The sequence below is a fragment of the Trichechus manatus genome, unplaced genomic scaffold (assembly GCF_000243295.1).
Source record: "Trichechus manatus latirostris isolate Lorelei unplaced genomic scaffold, TriManLat1.0 scaffold00053, whole genome shotgun sequence".
NCBI classification, from domain to species: Eukaryota; Metazoa; Chordata; class Mammalia; order Sirenia; family Trichechidae; genus Trichechus; species Trichechus manatus.
This window is the reverse complement of record NW_004443989.1, coordinates 1,102,651-1,128,230: the sequence shown is the minus strand read 5'-3', so window position 1 is coordinate 1,128,230 and position 25,580 is coordinate 1,102,651. Positions and strand designations below refer to the sequence as shown.

Below are 25,580 nucleotides of genomic sequence, written 5' to 3'. Positions count from 1 at the left end.
GTTCTGTATATTAATCTTTTGTATTCTGCCTCCAGTAATTCCAAGAAATTTCCTCCTCTGGAAAATTTCTAGATTCTTTATTTTGGGACCTTGCTGAAGCCATCACAGATTGCCTCTTTATGTGATTTGATATTGAGTTGTCTCCAAGCCATCAATAAGTTATTATATTTATTTATTTTATGTTTGCCTACTGTGTCCTAGCTTCTTGTTTTGTTTTGACAGACTGCTTGTATGAGCTAGTTTGATTATTGGCACCTTTGAAGCTCTAATGTCCTACCACCAGGTGGTTAGATCTGTTACTAGGTATGTGAGCTCAGGAGTCCGCCCACTCCTCCTGTATGGATTCAGCTCAGGTGCCCAGGTAGACAGCCACCAAGTGTGTGGTGTAGGCTCTCACTTACAGTCCTAGACAGGCATGGGTGATTGGTTTGGGCACAGGCATCTGGTTTAGCAGTGGGACACACTCTGAGCGAGGCAGGGGGCTGATGGCCACCCCCGAGTGTCCAAGAGGAAGGCGTGTCCTTGTTCCCTAGAGCGCATAGGTGGATGGGTTTTGCAGCTGGACTACGAGGGCCCAGTGCTGTTGGCTGTAAGAACTGGGGAACACCTCTTACTCATGGGCCCCTATTGTAGGTGGGTAGGTGGCATGGGTGGAGCCACCAGTCCTCAGGCCACTGATGTGGATAGGTGAAGACCCTGCTTAATGGGCACAGCAGTGTCAAATGTCAAGAACCGGCCACTTCACAGCTGAAACAGCTGAAGTTAGAGTTCCAGTATATACCCTGTTGTACTGCGGTAATGAGGGCCTATGCTGTTCAGATGGGCCCACGCAAGTCTATGCAGGGGGAAAGGCACTCAAAGTCCGTGGATTCCTTATGCCTGTGCCTAAGCAAAGGAGCTGTGCCTACCCCGGGTTCCTGGCTTAGGGAAGCTGGCAGTTTATTTTTACCCATTTGTTAATCTGTTCACTCTCCAAGGCAGGAGAATGGCTCTGGGCATGTGATGGATCCTACTTCCAGCCCAGGGGACTCAGAAATAGCTGAAGCTTATCTGGGGCCCAGTGTAGAGCAGGGAGCGGGGAGGTAAATGCAAGAGAGGTTTTTCCCTAAGAGGGGTGTTTTCAATCAGTGCAGTAGGCCGTACGCAAGTACTTATCTTTTGTCGAGGGCTGCTTCTCACTGGTTCTGGGTGGCCGTGTAGGTTCTCTGGCGCTGGGTCTCTCCTGGTGCAGAAAACGCACCTCCTGAACACTACCGTTTGCCTGCCTCACTGCTCACCTCTAAGCTGATCAGGCCTGAAGGGTTCAGGCTCTCACCGGGTCAGGTCTGGCAACTCCTCACTGCCTCCGAACTGTCTCTCCCTCCCCCTGCCACTCAGTCTAGTTCATCAACTCTGCCTTTGATGTTCAGGGCTCCCAGATTGCCATATATAATCGAATCACTTGTTTTTTTGGGTCTTTGTTGTAAGAGGGTCCACCGGAAGCATCTGACTACTCTGCCATCTTGGCCCCGCCTCCCTCCCCTCCGCTCATTTTTAAGGTACTAGTTTGAAGGTTCACTCCCAAGCATGGTTATCTTCGGCCCTAGATCAATTGCTCAGGCTCTATGTTCTATATAGTCACAGCGCCCCTTGCTCCTCCCTGTAGTAACCACAACCAGTCCCAGCAATGATTTATGTGTCTCTGTGGTGAAGTTAACGTATATCTTAGTATGAGACTGCAGGTTTCAGAAGGGCAGCATCAGGACTGGACTTGTTGACTATGGAATTCCCAGGGCCTAACTCATGGAGTCACCATGAGTCAGAATCCACGCGACAACAGTTGGTAGCCCCGTTACCCCCAGGGCTTGTACTTGATAGATGCAGAAAGAGAGAGCAAAAGAGAGAGAAAGGGGAAGGGAAGGAGAGGGCAGAGAGAAGGAGAATCAGAAAAATACAGAGAAAGAAAAAAATGAGATAGGGAGAGAGAGACAGAAAAAGACAAAGGGAAAAGAGTCAGACAAAGAGACACACAGTGAAACAGAGATGAGAGAAAGAGAGACAGAGTGGGAAAAAGAAATGAAGTCAGAGAGAGAGGAAGAGAGAAAGAGGCAGAATGGAGGTTAGAAAGACAGAGAGATATATAGAAATGAAATCAGACTAAGACAGAGAGACAGAGAGAGAGAAAGAGGCAGCATGGAATTCAGAGAGAGACAGACAGAAAGAGAAGGTATGAATATGTTTGATGTGGTTGGGACAGGAGTTGGCAGGGAGGTATACGAGGTGGAAGAGGTCTCCAGCTTGGTTACAGGAAAAGCATGTATTAGGGAGAGGTGGGGTTGAAATTTCATCTCTGTACCCTGTCACTACAGTTGAGGAGTCCCAGCACATTTTGAGCAGAAGGTGAGTGCATAGAGAAAGGATGCTGTGGAGATCATCACGGGGTGGGCTGTATGATGGACACCATCAGAGAGACCAGTGGTCAACTTGGGGGTACAGGGTACTCAGGGGCCAGGGCTGACAGCCTGGTGTGTGTCAGTGAGAACACAGACCATACACCCCAGGCACAAGAAGGTTGCTTCTTGCTAGCATCTCACCCTTTCCCAGCTGAACTGATTTTTCTTCTTAATAAGGGCAGTAGTATTCTGAAAAGCAACTGTGGCCTTTCTGGTGTGTCACTGAAGAAGTGGATGGTTCCCCGAAGTCATATAAACTCAGCAAAGACAAGTCCATGTGTTTGGAATTCTGCACATGCATCTAAAGGGCTGGAACTATGGAGCTAAATTTTCTTTAAAGTCTAATTGTCTTACCTGTTTGAGGAAAGTGATGTTTGGAAAGGGGCTTGTATGACAACCTCACCAATACACAAGAGCACTGAGCATGTGGCTGTCAAGGAGGATACACAAAGGGAGCTGAGACTGGCTTTATCTGCCCTTTGCTCCAGATTTCAGCAGCCAGCTGCCAGCTGTCTTGATTGCGAGTCTGTTGATTCTGGCTAGAAATGCCAGAGTATTGTTGAGGAATATTGCTAATGAAATAATAATAATAATGTGGTAATAAAAATAGTAATAATAGCAGCTAACATGTGAGTTTCTATCTCCAGGAGAAGTCCCTGGGTGGTGCCAGCTGAAAGCTTAAAGGTTTGAGTCCACCCAGAGGTGCCTTGGAAGAAAGTCCTAGTGATCTACTTCTGAAAAATCAGCCATTGAAAACCCTATGGAGCACGGTTCTACTCTGACACACATGTGGTTGCCACGAGGTGGAATCAACTGCATGGCAACTGGTTCTTTTTTTTTTTTTTATCTGCTAGATCGCATGCCAAGCCATTATATAATCCTCTTTTTAAAATACCATATGAAAACTATGAGATAGATATTATGCCTATTTTTACAGATGAAGAATCGAGGACCAAAGGAGTTGGACTTTCTCAAGGTCTCTCAGAAATGGGGGAAGCTAGGATGAAAGCCAGTTCTGACTCCAGACTCTGGGCCCCATACCGTTTCCATAACTTAAACGCTGCCCTTTTAGCCCTTTCTTTCTTCCTTCTCTTCCTGTCTTCATTCCTTCTATAAATATTTATCCAGCAATGTGCCGGGCACTGGGCTAGGTGCTTGGGATACAGGACTGAACAGATCACACCATCTTTGCCTTCATGGACATGGCAGACTGGGGCTTAATTTCAACTCTGTAGTAATGTCAAGGGCAATTCCAGTGCTGAATCTGACCCCTCTTGAAATCATCCATGTCAATGGAACATCCTTCCTTCGTTCTGATGATCCCTCAGCTCCTCGATAACCCCAAGAAGAAAGCTCACCAACCAAGCCCATGGGGTGGAATCCATTCAAACCCATGCTAAGCAGAAGCAGGACTTGTCTCAGCACTGCCTACCTGTCAGAACTGCCCAAGTAAAAACTGGGCAAAGGACTTGAAAAGACACTTATCCACAGAAGATATACAAATGGCCAATAAACACATGAAAAGATGCTGAACGTCATTAGTCATTAAACCAAGAAAAAAAAAAAAAATGAAACCCATTGCCACTGAGTTGATTCCTACTCATAATGACCCTATAGAACAGAGGAGAACTGCCCCATAGGGTTTCCAAAGAGCAGCTGGTGGATTCAAACCGCCGACCTTCTGGTTAGCAGCCGAGCTCTTAACCACTGTGCCACCAGGGTCCATGCTAGTCATTAAATCCAAAACCAACCCACTGCAATCAAGTTGATTCCAACTCATAGCGACCCCCGTAGGGTTTCCAAGGCTATAAATCTGTGCAGAGGCAGACTGCCAGATCCTTCTCCCTCAAACGGCCCACCTTTCAGTTAGCAGTAGATCGCTTTAATCACTGTGCCACCAGGGCTCCTTCATTAGTCATTAGAGAAATGCAAATCAAATCTACAACGAGATACTACTTCATCCCACGTGAGATATCACTTCATCTCGCTAAGATGGCTATTACTTAAAAAAAAAAAAAAAAAAAGAAAAAACATGGAAAATAAGAAGCATTCACAAGGATGTGAAAAAATTGGAACACGGGTCCATTGCTGGTGGTAATGTAAAATGGAGCAGCCACTGTTGAAAACAGTTTGGTAGTTCCTCAAAAGATTAAACATAGAATTACCATATGATCCAGCAATTCCACTCTGAGGTATACACCCAAAAGCACTGAAAGCAGGAACTCAAACAACTATTTGTACACCACTGTTCACTGTAGCATTATTTACAATAGCCAAAAGGTGTAAACAACTCAAGTGTCTGTCAACAGATGAATGGATAAACAAAATGCGATGTATGCATCAATGGAATATTTTTCAGCCACAGAGAGAAGTGAAGTTTTGGTACATGATACAACATGGATGAACCTTGAAAACATTACGCCAAGTGAAAGAAGTCAGACACAAAAGGACAAATATTGTATAATCTCACTTATCTGAAATATCTAGAATAGGCAAACGCATAGAAATAAAAGTAGATTAGTGGTTACCAGAGACTCAGGTTAAAGGAAAATGCGGGGTTTAAAAAAAAAAGAAAGAAAGACCTAGGGCTTTTAGTTCATTACCAGTAAAAAATGAGCCAGTTTATTTCAGCTGCAAAAAAAGGATGAAATTTAATGAGCGTGTCTAACTTAAGAAGATACAACAACAGAAAAAAAAAACTATACTTTATGAATAAATGGGAAGCAATGCATTTCATCAAAGTCAAAAAAAAATGAAAACCAAACCAAACCATGGGCTCTGTATTCAGAGGGATCCTAGTTCCTGTGTCAGTTTCTCTTAATATCTGTGTGACTTGGGGCAAGTTACTTAACCTCTCTGTGTCTCAGTTTCCTCTGTTAAAATGGGGATACAATAGTATCTACCTCATAGAGGGGAGCCTTAGTGGCTCAATGATTAAGCACTCTCTGTCAACTGAAAGTTTGGCAGTTCAAACCTATGAGCAGCTCTGTGGGAGCAAAGATCTGGAGGTCTGCTCCTGGAAAGATTACAGCCTAGGAAACCCTATGGGGCAGTCAACTCTGTCCTATAGGGTCACTATGAGTTGGGATTAACTAGTTGACAATGGGTTCCCTCATAGAAAATGTATGGAAATTACTATACTCAATCTATTTTAGTTATTATCCCCTTGTGAACTGATGTATTTATTCAACTGATATTAATGAATGGAATGCTGTTTCAGAGGCCAAATTCAACCTTTATAATATTCATGATAAAAGAGCATTTCTTTGACTCAGTCATGATTTAATGTAAAGGGGTTAAAAGCAACTAGAATAAAGATCAGGTGAGGCTTTTGCACACAGAGGCCTAGCTTGGAAGTCGTGTATGCTTTTTAAATTTTTTTTTTTTTAACGAGGGGCATATTGCTGATGTGTGAGGACTTCAGTCCCTGGCTGTCAGCATGCAACGTCTCAGGGACCAAGGAGGTGGGGGTCCTACTGGATGAGCTGTCTCAGAAGTATCTTTGACATTCAGGAAGTCCAGGGCCTGTTCCCAAAGGTTAGCGGTTAGAGCCTGGGTCTTGACCATTCCAGGGAGTCTCCAGGCCATACCTCTCCAGCTAAAGTGGAAATACAGTTAATCCTCCTCCCTTGATTATTCATGAAGGACACGATAGAGCCACTCTGTTCTCTTTAAATTTTCAGAGGTTCCATTTCCTATCTCTGCAACTCCCTGGGGACCGGAAGATCTTGCTGTGGTGAACACACCCTTATCCTGGGGTACGAGGTCAGGCAAACAGAATAAATGAGGGATGGTGCAGGTGTTTCTGAGGCTGCTAGTGTGGTATAGTGCAGAAAGCATGAGACTGGGAGTTCCTAGCCCTGGATGTGGGGGCTCAAATTTGATCCCTGCTACTAATTAATGATGTGGGCTTGGAAACAATGCTGAACATTTTAACCTGGGAAATTGTAATAAAAACATTTTATTGGGTGCTTGTCATGTGCCTAGCCCTGCTCCAAGTACCATGTAAGGCTGGCACTCATAGCATCCTTACTTCACAGACAAGGAAAGTGAGTCAAGAGTGCAAGAAGGGGCAGGCCTGGAAGGTGTGTGTACTGAGTAGGTCCTCACTACATATGAATTGAGTGAATGAATAAATGAATGAACCACAGGCTTTGGAAACTTGCAGCATGTAGGAAAAGAGCTAAACGTGATTCTTGGTTTGAGTAACTGGGTAGATGTTGGTGACCATCATTTTGTGACCAGTGATGGTGTTTTCAGTGAAATACATTCCTATAGATGATTTTGAGGATGGTGCAGGACTGGGCATTGTTGCATTCTGTTGTACACAGGGTCACTAAGAGTTGGAACCGACTTGAAGGCATCTAACAACAACAATAGGTGATTTTGCAGATGGTCATGTCTTTTCTGCTGAAATTGTGTGACTTTTCTACATGTCCAAATCCTTCAATACACCAGGGGTTTCTCCTCACCACATGCTTTCATGGTTTGATAAGATGCTGTATGATTAATCAGTCATTCGGGGAGGACCACAGGCACATAGGCCCAAATATGAGGTGGGGAAACCTCCTGATGCCCTCCCTGCAGATTCCTCCCCTCCCTCCTGTGGCCTCTCCTGTTAAGTGACTTGAATGACACTGGGAAATGCCCCATACATAATGAATAGAATTTAATAACTGAGTGTAGCCATTTAACTCTGTCTGAAAAGTACATTCTGCTTTCCTTTCCAAGATCCCGTGGCTCACCTCAGGCTGTGGTGACTGGAGCAGCTGCTCTCAGCTGCCATCTCTTCCCCACATGTCTTTGTTGGGGACCTGTGGAGAAAACCTCTCTGTACCCAGTGGAGGCTCAGAGAAGCTTCATCCAGCCCTTCTGTGATTTGCAATTTGAGCCAGATTGGAGGAAGAACCAGCCTTCTGGTTGTCTCCAGGGCTTCAAACTTCAAACAGGTTTGTTCCCAGGAAGTTAAACATAAACATCACCTAGGGATCTTGATAAAATGTAGATTCTGATTCAGTATATCTGGAGTGGAAATGCAAATTCTCAGCAGGGGTTCAAACCAGAACAAACTGGTTCAAAGCCCTAGTTGTCTCCAAGGAGCCCTGGTGTCACAGTGGTTAAGCTCTCGGTTGCTAGCCAAAAGGTCCAGCAGTTTAAACCCACCAGACGCTCCTCCGGAGAAAAAGTGTGGCAGTCTGCTTCTGTAGAGATTACAGCCTTGGAAACCGTATGGGGCAGTTCTACTCTGTCCTGTAGGGTTGCTATGAGTTGGAATCAGCTCAAAGGCAAAGAGTCTGGGTGTCGCTACATGGTCCTCTCAGGTGGGGATAAGTAAGAAGGTGCAGGTGTGGAGAAATACACCAGGTGGAGGTGAGACAATTTTAAAATGCACTTGCTTGAGTAAGATCCCTTGGTTGAAGTAGTATCTGTCTGTTCGTCTTCTCTCTCTCTCTGTCTTAACTCTTTATTTTGGAATAATTTTAGATTTACAGAAAAGTTGAAAAAATAATACAAAGACTTCTCATATTTCCTTTGCCCAGATTCCCTTAATGTTACCATGGCACACTTATCAAAACTCAGGAATTAACATTGGTACCACACTATTAACAAAACAACATACTTCAGTTTTTCCACTAATGTCCTTTTTCTATTCCAAGATCCAGCCCAAGATACTATATTACATTTAGTCATATCTCCTTAGTCTCCTCTGACCTGTGACAGTTTCTCCGTTTGTTTTTTTTCCCACAACTTTGACAATTTTGAGGAGCACTGGTCAGGTATTTTGTAGGATGTCCCTCAATTTTGGTTTGCAGGGTGTTTTTTCATAATTAAACTGGGGTTATGGGTTTGGGAGAAGATTACCACCAAGGTGAAATACCCTTCTCCCTGCATCGTATCTGGAGGTATAATAAATATATGGAAGTAGTCTCTTTTTTGCATCAAATATTTGACAAGAAGTAATTCAATAAACATTTATTCAGCATAATTGCTAGAGAAGGACATCATGTTTGGTGAAGTAGAGCACCAACAAGGGCATGGGAGACCCTTGGTAAGATGGATTGGCACAATAGCCACAATTGAGCATGATGCTGATCATAAGGATTACGCAGGAATGAGCAACTTTTTGTTCTGTTGTACACAAAGTCACCGTGAGTCAGAGTCAACTTGATAGCAGCTAACAACAACAATGCACCCAACAGTGCTGTGCCCAGCACTATGGAACCTCTCTTTCTCTGTCTATTTATCTATCTACCTGGCATCTATATATTCTTACCATTCATAAAGCACCTACTGCATGTCAAGTATTGTGCTAAACCCTTTGCCTCACTTAATCCTCACCAGAGGTGGCCATTATTGTTTCCATTTTACAGAAGTTAAGTTACTTGCTCCAAGTCACCCAGCTATAAGATGGGAGAGCTGAGGGTTGAACCCAGGTCTGCCCATCTTTTTGCCATACCACCCTGTCTTCAGTAGATAATAGCCCTGCCCATGAAATGTTTCTCCAAGTACAAAGCCATGACCAAATGATGAGAGAACACTAGCTTCAGGATTCTCTTACAGCTTTTGTGAAAGGACTAAGGCTACCTGGACAAGGGAGTACAGGATGGCTTCTTAGAGGAGATGACATTAGAATTAGGAGAGAACACCATTCTGGAAAAAAAGAAACAGTAGGTGAAAAGGCACAGAGGCTCAAGGAGCTTGGGTGTCTTCTGAAAACAGCGAGAAGTTCAATGTGGCTGGAGTAGAGGGTGCATGAAGAAAGATCCTGAGCTTGCCTTCTCTTCCCAGAGGCATTTTCTGAAGAGGTCTGTAAGAGAGGCATGCCTTGACTGTCTGTTAACAGGCTGAGTGGTAGAGCAGCAAGACCATAAAACATAAGGTCAAGAAGCCAGGGATGGATTGATTCTAGGTTCTCTCAACATTCTGGATTGTGGAGTAGAAAAATAATAAGTTTTGGAATCAGCCAGATTAGGGTATGAGTCCCAGTTCTGCCACTTGCTGCCTATGTTTTCTTCAGGGCTCTCCATGGTGAAAGGTGAGAGAGGGAGGCAGCCCAGGGAAAGCAGCTGTATTCGTTTCCTCTTGCCACTGTAACAAATTACCATGAATTTAGTGGTTTAAAACAACACAGGTTTATCATCTTCTGGAGGGCAGAAGTCCACAATGGGCTTCACTGGGCTAAAATCAAGGACTGTGTACCCTCTGAACTCTCTGGGGGAAAATCCATTTCTTTGCCTTTTCCAGTTTCTAGAGGCCTCCCACATTCCTTGGCTCATGGCCTCTTCCTCCATCTTCAGAGCCAGTAGTACAGCATCTTCAAACCTCTCCCTGATTCTTCTGACTCTTCCATCTTTAAGAATCTTTGTGACTATACCGGGCCTACCTGGATAATCCAGGATAATCTCTTCATCACAAGGTCCTTTACTTAATCACAGCTGTAAAGATCCCTTTTGCCACGTAAGGTAACAATCAGGGATTAGCATGTGGACATCTTTGGGGACTGTTATTCTGCAAACCACAGCAGCCATGTGGTCAGTGGCTGCACTTATCAAGTCTGTCCAACACTTCCATTCTTCTCCAGGGTATCACAGATAATGTATAGAAACATGTCCACCAGGGGGCTCCCCCTACCACAAAAGCAGTGGTTGGTAGTTTGGGGAGGAGCCTGGTTCTGTCTGGGGGAGCCTCACTGGTCTTACCTCTGTGGGATGGTCTGGGTTCTCTTTAGCTACCAGTTTTTGTTAGACGTCAGCCCTACCCCAGCTCAGCTGAGTGTTCACATACGTGGAGCTGCACTTGTCCACACAGCTCTCCAAGGATAACCTTGAACTCAGTGCTGCACAGCACTTGTCAACTCTTGGTTGGGAGAAATGCTTTTCAGGGAGACTCCACCACCCAAGAGACTCACATTCCAACCATTCCTTTAAACTCTGTCCCTAGACTAAGTCAGAGCACATTCTTTTGCTTTACTTTGATACTATTAGACTACATTAAGCTCACCCTAAGGAAAAGCTTCATGAAAATAATTGCATGTACTGTAACGGTTTTGTTGAGAATGTTCATTACATTTCAGCATATATTACTTAAGAGAAACCACAGAGAAATAATCCTCTGGTCTCTAAACATAATGCTAGTTATGGTTTTCCCAAGTAACTGGTTTGTTTCTATCAAATGCACACTAGCTCACATGGCTGATCATTTTTCCCAATTTGTACTCACCGTTAGGAAGCTCAGAGCCAAAATCGTTGTCTAGCAAAGCTCTAGGACCCCATAGCCTGCATTATGTGCATCAGCTTATTTTCCTGTCCTTACTGTCCCTTTTCACCAGTTCCTTCACCTGTTTTACATTTTTTCTTTTGGTTCTAGTGCATGTATCTCAAATCCCAGCATAAGACAGCTGCAAACTTTGGTGTTTCCATATTTCTTCTCTTTGGTGAGACACACACCCTTGATACAGTCCTCTTTGTTCCAGGAACAAACTCAAGTGAAAAAAAAAATACAAAAAATGAACTGAAACATCATCAATGTCGATGTTTAAACAGTGACTCTGGGCAGAACTGAGTCCAGCACCATTGTAAAGAGTGGAGCTTACGTCGATGATAAGAAAATAAGTCTCTAATGCTTTGTATTCTAAGCACGCTAAGATCATAAATGCCAGCATTCTAAATGGCTTGCTTGCTGTTAGCAGATTCACTGGAAGTGAAATCCATTTTTTTTTCCCTAAGGGATGCTTAGCTTTTAATATATCTTCACTCATGGTCAAAAGACATTACCAAATTTACTAAAGTGATTGAAGATATTCCTCTTAAGGCATTTCTAACATTTCCTATCTTTGCCTTCACTCTTTTGTAAGTGAGCTTGTCTTCTCAGAAAGGAAAAACAGAAATGTGCTTCACACTCAATAGGGTTTGGATAGTCGCAGAAATCCAAGATAAAAAAACAAAACTCAGTGTGAGAAAAATCTCCAATGAAAACGTCTTTGAGATATACCCAACCATCGAACCACAGAATCACCAACTCTGAGAATCTTTCAAACCCTACTAGATGGTATGTCAAAACCTTCTCTTATTAATCTCTATATCCATAGAGTCCAGAATATGGTATATGTTCAATAAATATTTATTGAGTTAAATAAACAATAACCAGTTACCAGTTTCCACTGAGTCGATTGTAATCCATGGCAACCCCATGTGTGTCAGAGTAGAACTATGGTCCATAGGGTTTTCAATGGATGATTTTTTAGAAGTAGATCTCCAGGCCTTTTTTCCAAGGTACCTCTGATTGGATTTGAACTTCCAGCCTTCCAGTTAGCAGCCAAGTGCTTAACCATTTGTGCCACTCAGGGACTCCTAATGAACAATACTTCCCACTATCTACTCAAGCCCCAGTAGACCACGACTGGCACAAAGTGCTTGCCATGTGTCAGTCATGTAATACATACTGAAAGACTGGCTCTGAGACTCATCAACCCCACAGAAGCCATTTCTGCCATCCCCGAACTCCAGAGCAACAATTTTTAATGCCATTGTTTTCCTCCCTGGCAACGACACTCCTGATAGATGATATTCCCTGTATGCAACCACTATCATGGGCGTACTTGGGTTTATGTGTAATTCCCAGTGTGCTAGGACAGTCTCCAACCACCTATCTTTCACTCAAGAAAATACACAGGAACACAAATGAATAAGAGTGTCATTAATACAGGAACATTCCTGAATCCTCTGCAATTTATTGAAAAAGTAAATCATTCACCACTTTGGTTCTTCAAATATTATTAGGAGCGCAGGACTTGTGAGGTATCTTAGACGGATAGTCACAACAGTCCATCAAGTTTGTCGGCTGCAAGGTGGTTTTGAAAGAGTGGAGGAAGGCTGTGCATCATTTTTCTACTGTAACTAGATGTACTGATGATGCCTAGTTCTCTTGTCACCACCTTAACGACATCCAGAATTTCAGGGAGGGAAATTTTTTTACTATTATTGTACTTTAGATGAAGGTTTACAGAACAAACTCGCTTCTCATTAAACAGTTAGTACCCATATTGTTTTGTGACATTGGTTGCTAACCCCACAACATATCAACACTCTCCCCTTTTCGACCTTGGGTTCCCTATTCCGAGCTTTCCCGTCCCCTCCTGCCTTCTTGTCCTTGCGCCTGGGCTCGTGTGCCCCTTTAGTCTCGTTTTGTTTTATAGGTCCGTCTGATCTTTGGCTAAAGGGTGAACCTCAGTAGTGACTTCAGTACTGAGCTAAAAGGGTGTCCGGGGACCATACTCTCAGGGTTTCTCCAGTCTGTATCAGACCAGTGAGTCTGGTCTTTTCTGTGTGTGTGTGAGTTAGAATTTTGTTCTACATTTTTCTCCAGCTCCCTCTGGGACCATCTATTGTGATCCCTGTCAGAGCAGTCGGTGATGGTAGCTGGGCACCATCTAGTTGTGCTGGACTCAGTCTGGTGGAGGCTGTGGTAGTTGTGGTCCGTTAGTCCTTTGGACTAATCTTTCCCTTGTGTTTTTGGTTTTATTCATTCTCAGGGTGGGAAACTGATTGGGCCTTCAACCAACTTCTCTGGTTCATGTTCATTAACTCAACAAATATTATTGAACATATACCACGTTCTGGACTCTGTGGATATAGAGATTAATAAGAGAAGGTTCTGACGCATCAAGACTAAGAACGCTTCTCAATAGAAACCATCTCAGAGACCCACTGAGTCCTCACATGCCATCTTGGAGACCTTCCCAAACTCTGGAGAAACTATCTCTGAGACTCACTAACGCCAACTCAGTCATCTCTGTGTGCTCTGCCAAAGGTGTATACTCCACCAGGATCACAGAAAGATCACCCTTACTATTGGACATAGCTCACATACAAATTGTATTATCCATTGGTGTTGCTCCACACCCAGTGGGGTTTCCACCTTCACAACCACAAAGAAGAGTCACAAGCAGCCAACTTACCACACCACCACCAGCCGAGTGCACGAGCACAGACATCCCTTCCTGGAGGTTGGCCACTTCAAAGAGCATCATGTAGGCTGTGACGAAGTTCATGGGGAATGCAGCAGCCTCAGAGAAGCTCATGTCATCTGGTATCTTATAGACGAACTCCACTGGTGTGCAGACCACCTCTGCCCAGGCATTGTAATTGACAAAGGCCATGACATGATCACCAATCTGGGCATAGAAAAGCACAGGGTTAGTGAACACTACTAGCTCATGACAGAGGTTCACAGAGGGACTAAAAGATCAGGAACTGTTCATGTTACAGGAAACCCTGGTAGTGTAGTGGTTAAGTGCTACAGCTACTAACCAAAAGGTTGGCAGTTTGAATCCACCAGGCACTCCTTGGAAACTCTATGGGGCAGTTCTATCCTGTTCTATAGGGTTGCTATGAGTTGGAATTGACTCGATGGCAATGGGTTTGTTTTTTTTTTTTTTTTAGTCCATGTTACAAAACATCATTGTTTCTCCTAATACAGAGGCTGATGACCGATATCCAAATTCCTCACTATTTTACAGATTTTTAAAAAAAAAATCTTGGTGAAATAAATGATATTTTTACACATTTGCAGCAAAAAAAAAAAAAAAAAAAACTGCTACTGAAGTTTCACAAGTTTACAAGTGATGTCATGAACTGTTGACACCTCTATATTTCCTGCCCATCCATCTTTATCATGATTCCTTCCTTCCCAGAACCAGGGAAGCTGGTTGAGGGCCCTTTCCCTCCCTAAAATTCTGGACATAATTAAGGTGGTGGCAAGAGGGCTGGGCATAGCAGTACATCTAATTAAGACAGAAAAATGGTGCACAGCTTTCTCTCCTCTTTCAAAACCACCTTTCATCTGGCCAACTCGTGTTCTTCCTTAAGGGCTTTTCTGGGATTTTAGTCCCCACAGTCTAGGATAAGGGACTTAGAGCCTGGCTGGAGAATGGATTTCTTCCTCACAAGAGATTTTTCTATACACACCATTTGATCACAACAGAAAAACTACCATGCACTGAAGACTAATAATGTACCAGGAAGAAAGGCCCAGTGACCTACTTCCAAAAATCTGCCAATGAAAACTCTATGGAGCACAACGGTCCAGTCTACAGCCCATCATGGAGATGGCTCAGGTTCACGCAGCTTTCGTTCCATTGTGCCCGGAGTCAGCATGAGTCAAGGACCGACTTGATGGCAGCTAACAACAAAAATAATGTACCAGACTCTGAAATCTGCATTTTATGTTGGTTATTCTATCTAAATGATAGCTGTAGGGGACAGGTATTGTCCCAGTTGAAGAAACTGAGGTAAGAAAGGTTAAGTCTCTTGCCTAAGGACAAACATCTAGTAAGTGGCAATCAGAAGCCAGGCTAAGTCCTGTCTGACTCCAAGTATCTTTCCACAATATCACAATGATCCCTGCCATGTATTTTTTTTCAGTCTCCCATACAAAAATTTATAGATGCATTGTTATGTGACCCCAATTGCTCTCCCCATACTGTGATAGCACACCCCTGCCATGTTTTTTTTTAATTGAACTCCTTCTTAGTCTTAGGTTCTAGGCACTGGATATATGTACTAGTGAATGAGGTACAGTTCATGCCTTCAAAATTTTCATACTGCCTGGAAATTTCATCTGACAATTACTATGAGTGCTAGGGCTTAGACTGAAGATCCATCTGGAAGGGGAAATTTTTAGTAGAGATTGAAGCCTTACACCAAAGTCATGAAGCTATAATGGAGATGTTGCATATATTTATCCAAAGATAATATAATTCCTTTTTTTTTTTTTTTTCAAAGTGAAGAGGGGAGGATGGGATCAAGAGATGTCAGAGCAGCCTAGAGATGAGGTCCCTAGAACCTGGGAGATTTGCCAGGTTGGCTGGCTCTGAGTTTTTTGGGCCAGAGCTGCCACAGCTTCAGTGTGTGGATGGCACAGTGTCTTCAGGGTCTTGATTGTCCATTTAGCCAGTGGGTGATGTGGTGGAAAGACAACGGACTGACCCTGGCTCCATTGAGACCTGGATAATGAGGAGTTCAGATGGAGGAGGCAGTTGGGGATAGAATTCAACACTGCTCTCAGTGAACAGGGGCACCTGTGCTCCATCCAGGGCATCTGCCAAGGAGGTGAGTTAGCCAAAGCAGCAAAGACACCTGAACCCACAGAATCAGATGGCTCTGCCCCAGTGTGTTTTCTGGGGCTCTCTTGCCAGAATCAGAAGCAACGCAGAGCCTGGTTTGCTCGCTCTGAGACAGAGGCAAGCAATTAATCAATGGTATCATCTGAGAGCTGGGCAAGGAGGACTTTCTGACTGCCTCCCCTTCCATCGCTTCTTTGTCCTTGGGAAGCTTGGCATGAACCAAAGCAGGGTTCCCCCTGCTTCAGCCCTCCCTGAGCCTACTGGGGAGGGAGAAATCCTTGCCTATATTTATCTGCATGGTTTTCTGCAGCTCCATTCCCACCTGCCTTCATCTGCCCCCTCTTCCAAGGCCCAAACGACCCTGGACTCCTCATATAAGTCCTCCACTTAGACTGTGGCACACATGGGGTTGACATGAGTCAGAGGTGATTCGACAGCAACTGGTAGTCTGACTCCAGACACAAATAATTAATTAATTACAGCTGGAGATCAGTGCTAGGAAGATGACGTTGTTGTAGCTGGGTGCCGTTGAGTCAATTTTGACTTATAGCGACCCACGTAACAAAGTAGAACTGCCCCATAGGATTTTTTTGGCTGTAATCTTTATGGAAGCAGATGGCCAGTTCTTTTACCCACAGAGCCACTGAGTTCAAATCATAAAGGTTATATAAGAGTTACAACAGAGAAAGCTACCAATTCTGGAGATATTAGTTTAACTCTTTAGGCCTCAGTTTCTCAGTTCTAAAATGGGGATAATATTAGTAAAAGTTCTTAGAAAGATTAAAAACCAATCACTGTTGAGTCAGCACTGACTCCTGGTGACCCTATGTATGTCAGAGTAGAACTGTGATCCATAGGGTTTTCAATGGCTGATTTTTCAGAAGTAGATCACCAGGCCTTTCTTCCAAGGTGCCTCTGGGTGGATTCAAACCTCAACTGAGCAAGTTAACCACTGCAACATCCAGAGAAGATTAAATGACATAATATGTATACAATGCACTTAGTGTGGTGCATGGAAAACAAGGAAACAATAAATGTTAGCTCTTAAAAAGAACAGATTGGTTCATGGCGTTCACAATCTATTGATCAAGCGCTATATACCAACTCACTAAATTTTATAAAGCAGAATAAATAACTGTCTAATGAAGAAAACTGATAGAAAGGAGGGACTGTCACACTGATGTTGAGTGTCCCAATCCCTGGAAGGGTTGAAGATCAAGTGGTGAATGTTGGGAATGTCATCGTAGAGGCAGAGGTTTAGACTAGAGGATAACTAAGGTCAAATACTGACATTCTCTTTTTCATAGAATTATGAAAACCCAAAGATGCAGACTCAAGACCACAGAGTAGCTGATGGCCTCCAGTGTCAACACAGAGTATAATGAAAAGAGTATTTCAGCCACCTGGATGGTGATGGCCACAGCCATCACAGCAGAGCTGACTGCTCCCAGGCCTCTCATTGAACTTGGCTTCATCATTTCGATTGCATTATCAAAATGGCAAAAGTGGCTAAGCCACTCACTCAGCGTCAGCCTGGGTCTGGAGGCAGGCACCTTTTATTTTTTTTCTTTCTTTTTTTAATATCCAATTCACCTCATTATTTGATTCTGCTAAGAAAAAGAAATTAATCCTGGGCGAGTGAGCACAAATTATTCCTTTACTACTATGCCTCTGGCAACAACTTTCCAAGCCTCCTTTGCAATAGATCAAACCAAGTGAACTACTCAGCATGCTGCTGCATGGAATTCCATCTCCAAAATGATTAAAAATCTTAAGTCAAAATTATAGAGAGGATATTGGTATTGGTTTTCTCCCAAGTCACACCCTGACTGGAAACTTGTAGGTGGCTTCTTTTATTTGTTTGTGCCGCTGAAAGTCATCGGAGGGGAGGAGGCTGAGGAGTGGCTTTGATAATAAGTAAGTCAGTGCTAGTAGCAGATATTAAATCATATTTAAGGGGAAATATACATAATCAAAGGAGCCCTTGTGGCACAATGGTTAAGTGCTGGGCTGCTAACTGAAAGGTTGGCAATTCCAACCCACCAGCTGTTCCTCGGGAGAAAGATGTGGCAGTCTACTTCCGTAAAGATTTACAGCCTCAGAAACCGTATGGGGCAGTTCTACTGTGTCCTATAGGGTTGCTATGAGTTGTATCGACTCAATGGCAATGGGATACATAATCAAAGGACAGATTATGGCTGCTAACCAAAAGGTTAAATATAAGAGAAAATAATATATAATCAAAGGATAATATATTATTATGTATTATACATATAATTATGTGTTATTCATAATGTATTATACATTTGTATTATAGTATACATTATTATGTATTGTCAATGTGTTATACAATTATGTGTTATACATACAGGTATTAAAAATATAATTATGTATTATAATTCATAATCAAATAAATACAGGAAAATACACATAATCAAAGGAGCCCTGGTGGCACAACGGTTAAGTGCTGGGCTGCATATGAAAGGTCATCAATTTGAACCTACCCAGCGGCTCCACGTGAGAAAGACCTGGCAATCTGCTTCCATAAAGATTACAACCAAGATTAAACCAACTCCAACAACAACACTGTCTACTATTCTACTCTAAAATAATGGGCTATTTAGTCAATGCTCAGAATTTCCTTTGGGCCATGTTGGGGAGTGAAGAGCACAGAGTATTTCTTATGAACAGCTTTCAGAGACAGAGACGGTGTTGCCTCTGGTTATATTGCTTACCTGGGGACAGAAAATGTAAAGTCATATGAAAGAAAAGAAAAAGCTCATTTTCTTCTTTCTCAACATTTTCGACTGTATTTTCTTGAAACCATTGACTAAAAGACTGATAAGTGGGATTAGATTTCTAATGTTCATCATAATGAATTTGGAGCCTACTGATATTTTCAAAGTATATTGAGGCCAGGTGCACTGAGACTTATCAGCAGGTGCAAGTTCAATTCCAAGAGCTTTTTGGCATTGTACTGTGTAGGATTCGTCTTCAGTTCTACTTTTCTTGATTTACTGTTGCAGCATTTAGGGGTTGGGAAACCAAAAAACCAAACCTGTTGCCATCGAGTCGATTCTAACTCATGGCAACCCCACGTGTTACAGAGTAGAACTGCCCCATAGGGTTTTCTTGGCAGTAATCATTACAGATGCAGACCACCAGGTCTTTCTTCCACGGCACTGCTGGGTGGGTTTGAACCGCCAACCTATAGGTTAGTGAAAAAAAAAAAAAAGCCCCAAACCAAACCAGTTGCTGTCGAGTTGGTTCTGACTCATAGCAACCCTACAGGACAGAGTAGAACTGCCCCATGGGGTCTCCAAGAAGCGGCTGGTGGATTCGAACTGCCGATCTTTTGTTTAGCAGTCGAACTCTTAACCATTGTGCTACCAGGGCTCCAGGTGAGTGCAAATCGTTTGTGCTACCCAGGGACCCTGGGGGTTGGGAGCAAAGGGTAAAGAGCATGGGGCTGTAGGAAAACTAAAAAGGCTCTGGTAATTTGAATCCAGGTTGTGATACTACTAACTACCCTTCTGACCTCACCGAAAATTACTGAACCCTTCTGAACCTCATCTGTAAAGTGATAATAACAATCTTTACCTTGTAGGGTTGTGGCAAGGCTGAAAAAAGATAACTTACCCATGTTTCTCGTTATGGTAGTTTATCAAATGTTAGTTCCCTTCATTCCTTCCTAGGGAAGAACTTAGTTATGAGCCAGAGCCTTTGCACCTAATTTGCATTGGTTTCTCTGACTCCAAACTACTGTAGCTTTGTGCCATTGATTTGCCCAGTTTTTCAGTTTTTATAGATCTAGTTCTAATTGATTTGCATTATAGTGGAAGGACCATACATCTTTCCATCTATTTTAAGTATTTTTTATTATGGAGAAATTTGAACATGTACAAAAGTAGTCAGAGTAATGTAATAAAACCCTATGTACTCATCGCCCTACCCTTTGAAGCCATTAATCTATGGCTGATTCTGCCCCACTGTCAGATAACTCTACCCATTGGCTTCAAGATCTTCTGCCTCCAAAAATGCCACTTCCCCAATGCCTGAAATAGTAATTTACAAATGATTCCTTAAATGTGTGAGTTAGGTAGATACTTAACAGAACAAAGTTATAAAATACAATGGCTATATCCCCCTTGACTTTGTGGTTTATAATTGATTCTTGAGCCTGAGGTAATGGAAAAATATGGAAGTTGTGGGTGGGGGGAAGGGGCATGCATATTTAGTTAATCCAAGCCCAAATACTCTTATTTAATTGCTGCATAATATGAATGAAGTGGGCAACAAGCTTTGTCCTGCCCATCTCACCAGACTGTTGTGAAGAGCAAACAAACCGTACTGAAGACAGGCGTTATGTGCATTGAAAGCCCTATCATTATAAACATTGTTAATAAAAACCAAATAAGACAACAGTAATAAGACATTTTGTAGACTGTTTCCAACATTTTTGCATAATCTGGTATTATCTCAGTGGGTTCCAGATAAATACTCTTTAAGTCAGAAGTCAAAAGATTACCTCGTATCCTTTCACGCTGTCTCCCAGAGCTTCAACAATCCCAGAACACTCAAATCCTGGCACCAGAGGCGTCTTGGGAGGGTTGTCAATATTCCCTTGTCGCACCATCAAGTCAATGAAGTTCAAACCACTGTGAACGACAAGTGTGAAAAAAGAGAAATTCAAGATGAGATCCAAAAGAGAGCGCGGACTTGGTTTTCTCTTCTTCCCTTCTCTCCTTCCTTTCTTGCTCCTTTTCTCCTTCCTTCCTCTCTCCCTCCCTTTCTTCCTTTTTTTCTGGCAAAGTGTACCTAATAAAAACCTCACTTGTATAGATGTCATCAGTATAGCAAAACTCAACTGTCCATTTGCAGAGAATAATTTTTTTTTTTTTTAGCAGTTAAAATATCAGTTACAGAGTTTACACTCTTAATTCAAAAGATAGCCCCTTTATCCTCCCTCATGGCCTATTTACTCTTCCTTTAAAAACACATACTGACCACTTGGTCATTAGACATTCTAGCCCTTAATTGAGGGTAAAAAATATATACTAGGAAGAGTTAAGCAGACACATGAAAAGCAGTCAGACACAATGGCCACCAGCCAATCTGTGAGAAAGAGGAAGAAAATCTAATTCAAAAGGTCTCAAAACAGCCAACTGTCACACCTCAGTCCTCACACAAACATATACCAGTACTGTCCATAAATGGCTCACATGATAGTGAATATGAACCATCAATTGATTACATTATGTCCAGCTGGGGGAGGAAAACTCAAAGAAGAAAAATGACCCAATGTATATGGAATACTAGAATGTTTATTTCAAAAACCAAAGACATTTTTGTTACTAGATGTTTTCTATGGACATATTATTTTTGAAATAAGAAAGTTATTAAAATATATCAAAGTCATTACCTTAGAAAACTATATACTTGATTCTAATGATGCTAACAATGCTCCAAACTGTTTTAATTATTTATTTTTTAGAACTCTTGGGAATAGCATTTAACATCCATTCACTAATCACATGATAAAACACATCCCACTGAACATCCATTTTTTTCCACCTGATGTGGTTCAAATGTACTTCCTTTTTCAATTAGCCACTGTCTAAGAATGGTTTGGAGTCCCTGGGTGGTACAAACAGTTAATCACTCAACTGCTAGCTGAGGGTTGGTGGTTCAAACCCACTCAGAGATGCCTGAGAAGACAGGCCTGGTGATCTGCTTCCGAAAGTTCACAGCCTTGAAAACAATATGGAGCACAGCTCTGTTCTGATATGAGTCAGAATTGACTTGATGGCACTAACAAGAAGAATGGTTTATATAAACCAAATTCCTCAGTCTGGCCCAATGCCCATTAGCATCTGGCCACAGCTACTTTCCAAGCAAGATGACATGAACCATTTCTTAAGCATACCTTGCCCATTCTTCCTTGGTCTCTTTTGAGCCAAGATAGTATCTAACTTCACCTGTATTCCCTGGTCTCTATTTATCAGACTGCTCCACAGAGGATAATAAACGCAAGAAGAATAGCTTCCTTAAAGGGTGGGTTTGAAAGTCACTACCCTCTCAAAGTTTTCCTGGCCACAAATCAGGCAATTTTACATATTGCCCCAGTTGGCGTATCTCTAAAATGTGTCCTCTCTGAAGGCAGCTGCATATCTCATACTTCTTTGCCTCTGGAGTGCCTGGCATGGCATCAGGCTCACAGCAACATAGGAGGCGCTGAAGTAACATACCCTGAAAGAAGGAATATTCATGAATATTCAGAAATACGTGCTGCCAGTGTGGATGCTACTTCCTAAAAAACGCCCAAGGAATGCTCAGAATAATGGATACATTTCTAAAATGTGTGTGTAGACTCCCAAGGGTCCTACTTTGATGGTTAATAGTTACTAGGGTCATTTATTAACCAAAATGCTCTCCAATAATGTGGTCATTTCTTAAGAGATTGGGGAGACCTAGACACAAATCCCAATTTCACCACTTCTAATGAGTGAACTCAAACATATCAACAATCAAGAAAATGGCACAGGACCAGTCAACATTTCATTCTGTTAGGCATGGGGTTACCATGAGTCTGAGCTAACTCGATGGCAACCAACAACGGCAACAACAAAAACCTATGTAACCTTGGACAAGTTATTGGATCTAAGCCTCAATTTCCCAATCTTTAAAATAGGGTCATGATACTGCCTAATCGTCAGGGTTGTTCTGAGAATTAAAAAGAGTGAAGCACTGAATCACGGTGCCAGATAAGTACTCAATAAATGGTAGCACTTTAAAATTGCATCTTGACTTCTGTTAAGAAGGCAGAGCGTGTGATGCATTTAAAAAAAAGTTAAAAAATCATTTTGGAGCCTAAATGGGAAAACTTCAGCTACCTCTAAGCTTTATGTCTATGAAATAGCTCATTTTCCAACACAACCAAGTAAATAAGGCATCATCATATATCAATAAAAAGAAATTCTACATCCCAAATCAAACACTCCTTCTCAGTCCATGCATATTTTTTTTAGCTTACTGTGTTTTCCTCCGTGTGGAAAATCTATGATTTCCCAAGGCCCTGATGGAGAAATGCCAGAAGAAATTATTTGACAGTTCTGCAAAAATGCCAACCCTGGGTGAGGGCTTCATCCTAGAGACTTATTACATTGCTTAGTAGGTCTGCCTTCAACCACCGTCCCACGTGAATTCAGCCTGATGACTACAAACTGAGAGCCGGCCACTTAAAATCCAGTGAGAAGGGCTAAAACTAATTTTACAAAATCCTGTCGCATCTGCGTCTTCAGCAAGGGAAACAATGTCCCTGTGACAATGTCAACCATCTCCAGGAAGGGACTATAAAGCAGGTATATCCAGGAGGATGGTGGTAGGGCAGTGTTTTTTATCTCAACACAAAGGCGAGGTGAGCAATTGTTAATGGAGTATTCTTACATGTTGTACCAGACCTCTACCATGGCACTTGTCCACCTGATTCCTCCTTATATGCATATAGTTGGCACTTACCAGTTGCCACTGAGTCCAACTCCAGCGACACTATGTGTGGCAGAGCAGAACTGTGCTCCACGGGGTTTTCTTTTTTCTATTGTACTTTAAATGAAGGTTTACAGAACAAACTAGTTCCTCATTAAACAGTACACATATTGTTTTATAACATTGATTAATAACCCCACGACATGTCAATACTCTCCCTTCTTGACCTTGGGTTCCCTATTACCAGCTTTCCTGTCCCCTCCTGCCTTCTAGTCCTTGTCCCTGGGCTGTTGTGCCCCTTTAATCTCGTTTTGTTTCATGGGCCTGTCTAATCTTTGGCTGAAGGGCGAACCTTGGGAGTGACTTCATTACTGAGATAAAAGGGTGTCCGGGGGCCATACTCTCGGGGTTTCTCCGGTCTCCTTTAGGCCAATAAATCTGGTCTTTTTTATGAGTTAGAATTTTGTTCTACATTTTTATCCAGCTCTGTCCAGGACCCTCTATTGTGATCCCAGTCAGAGCAGTCAGCGGTGGTAGCTGGGCACCATCTAGTTGTACTGGACTCAGTCTCGTAGAGGCCCATGGTAGCTGTGGTCCATTAGTCCTTTGGACTAATCTTTCCCTTGTATCTTGTTTTCTTCATTCTCCTTTGCTCCCGAAGGGGTGAGACCAGTGGAGTGTCTTAGATGGCCACTCACAGGCTTTTAAAACCCAAGATGCTACTCATCAAAGTAGAATGTAGAACATTTTCTTTATAAACTATGTTATGCTAACTGAGCTAGATGTTCGCCGAGATCATGGTCCCCACAGCCCTCAGCCCAGTAATTCGGTCCCTCAGGGAATTTAGATGTGTCTATGGAACTTCCATGACCTTGCCTTGTACAAGTTGTGCTGGCTTCCCCAGTGTTGTGTACTGTCTTACCCTTCACCAAAGTTACCACTTATCTATTGTCTATTTAGTGTTTTTCCATCCCCACCCCTTACCTTCCTCATAATCATCAAAGACTGCTTTTTGTGTGTAAATGTTTTCATGAGTTCTTACAGCAGTGGACTCATATAATATTTGTCCTTTTGTGATTGACTTATTTCACTCAGCATAATGCCCTCTAGATTCATGCATGTTATGAGATGCTTCACAGATTCATCATTGTTCTTTATGGTTGTGTAATACTCCATTGTGTGTATGTACCATGGTTTGTTTATCCATTCATCTGTTGATGGGCATCTAGGTTGTTTCCATCTTTTTGCTATTATGAACAATGCTGCAATGAACATGGATATGCATGTGTCTATTCGTGTAACGACTCATTTCTTTAGGATATATTCATAGAAGTGGGATTGCTGGATCATATGGTATTTCTATTTCTAGCTTTCTAAGGAAGCCCCGTATCATTTTCCAAAATTATTTTATCATTTTGCATTTCCACCAGCAGTGTATAAGAGTTCCAATCTCCCCACAGCCTCTCCAGCATAATTTCCTGTCTTTTTGATTTGTGCCAGTAATGCCGGGGTGAGATGGTATCTCATTGTGGTTTTGATTTGCATTTCTCTAATGGCTAGTGATCGCAAACATTTCCTCATGTGTCTGTTGGCCACTTGAATGTCTTCTTTGGTGAAGTGTCTGTTCATTTATTTTGCCCATTTTTTAATTGGATTATTTGTATTTTTGTCTTAAAGGTGTTGGATTTTCTTGTAGATTTTAGAGATTAGACCTTTGTCTGATTTGTAATAGCCGAAATTTTTTTCCCAGTCTGTAGGTTCTCTTTTTACTTTTTTTTTGATTTTTTTTTATTGTAATTTAGGTGAAAGTTTACAGAACAAATAGTTTCTCATTAAACAGTCAGTACCCATATTGTTTTATGACATTCGTTAACAACCCCATGACATGTCAACACTGTCTCTTCTCGACCTTGGAGGACCTTTTTTTCTTGGTGAAAATATACATAGCCAAAGATACACCATTTCAAAAATTTCTACATGTACAATTCAGTGACATTGATTATGTTCTTCTGGTTGTGCTGCTATTCTCACTTTAGATGAAGGTTTACAGAACAAAATAGTTTCTCATTAAACAGTACACATACTGACCTATGACAATGGTTAACAACCCCACTACATGTCAACACTGTCCTTAGTCAACCTTGGGTCCTCTATCACCAGCTTTCCTGTCCCCTTCTGCCTTCTAGTGCTTGTCCCTGGACTGCTGTGCCTCATTAGTCCTGTTTTGTTTTATGGGGCTGTCCAATTCCCGCTGAATGGTGATCCTCAGGAGTGACTTCACCACTGAGCTAAAAGGGTGTCTGGGGACCATACTCTCGGGGATTCTCCAGTCTCTGTCAGGCCAGTACATCTGGTCTTTTTTTGTGTGTTAGAATTTTATTCTACATCCTTCTTCATCTCTGTCCAGAACCCTCTGTTGTGATCCCGGTCAGAGCACTCAGTGGTAATAGCCGGGCACCATCTAGCTATACTGGACTCAGTCTGGTGGAGGCCTTGGTAGCTGTGGTCCATTAGTCCTTTGGACTAATCTTTTCTTTGTA

The 25,580-nt window shown here is 42.4% G+C and overlaps 1 protein-coding gene across 1 annotated transcript in view; it reads right to left on the bottom strand.

Moving 5' to 3' along the window:
• The window catches only part of VAT1L (vesicle amine transport 1 like), a 190,338-nt gene that overhangs the window by 125,488 nt on the left and 39,270 nt on the right, over positions 1-25,580 (bottom strand). Inside the window, exons 2-3 of the mRNA XM_004377705.1 lie at positions 20,084-20,213; positions 13,390-13,605 (exon numbers count right to left, since the gene is read on the bottom strand). Of these exons, the coding sequence (XP_004377762.1) occupies positions 13,390-13,605; positions 20,084-20,213 (346 nt within the window). The remainder of the gene's footprint in view (positions 1-13,389; positions 13,606-20,083; positions 20,214-25,580) is intronic.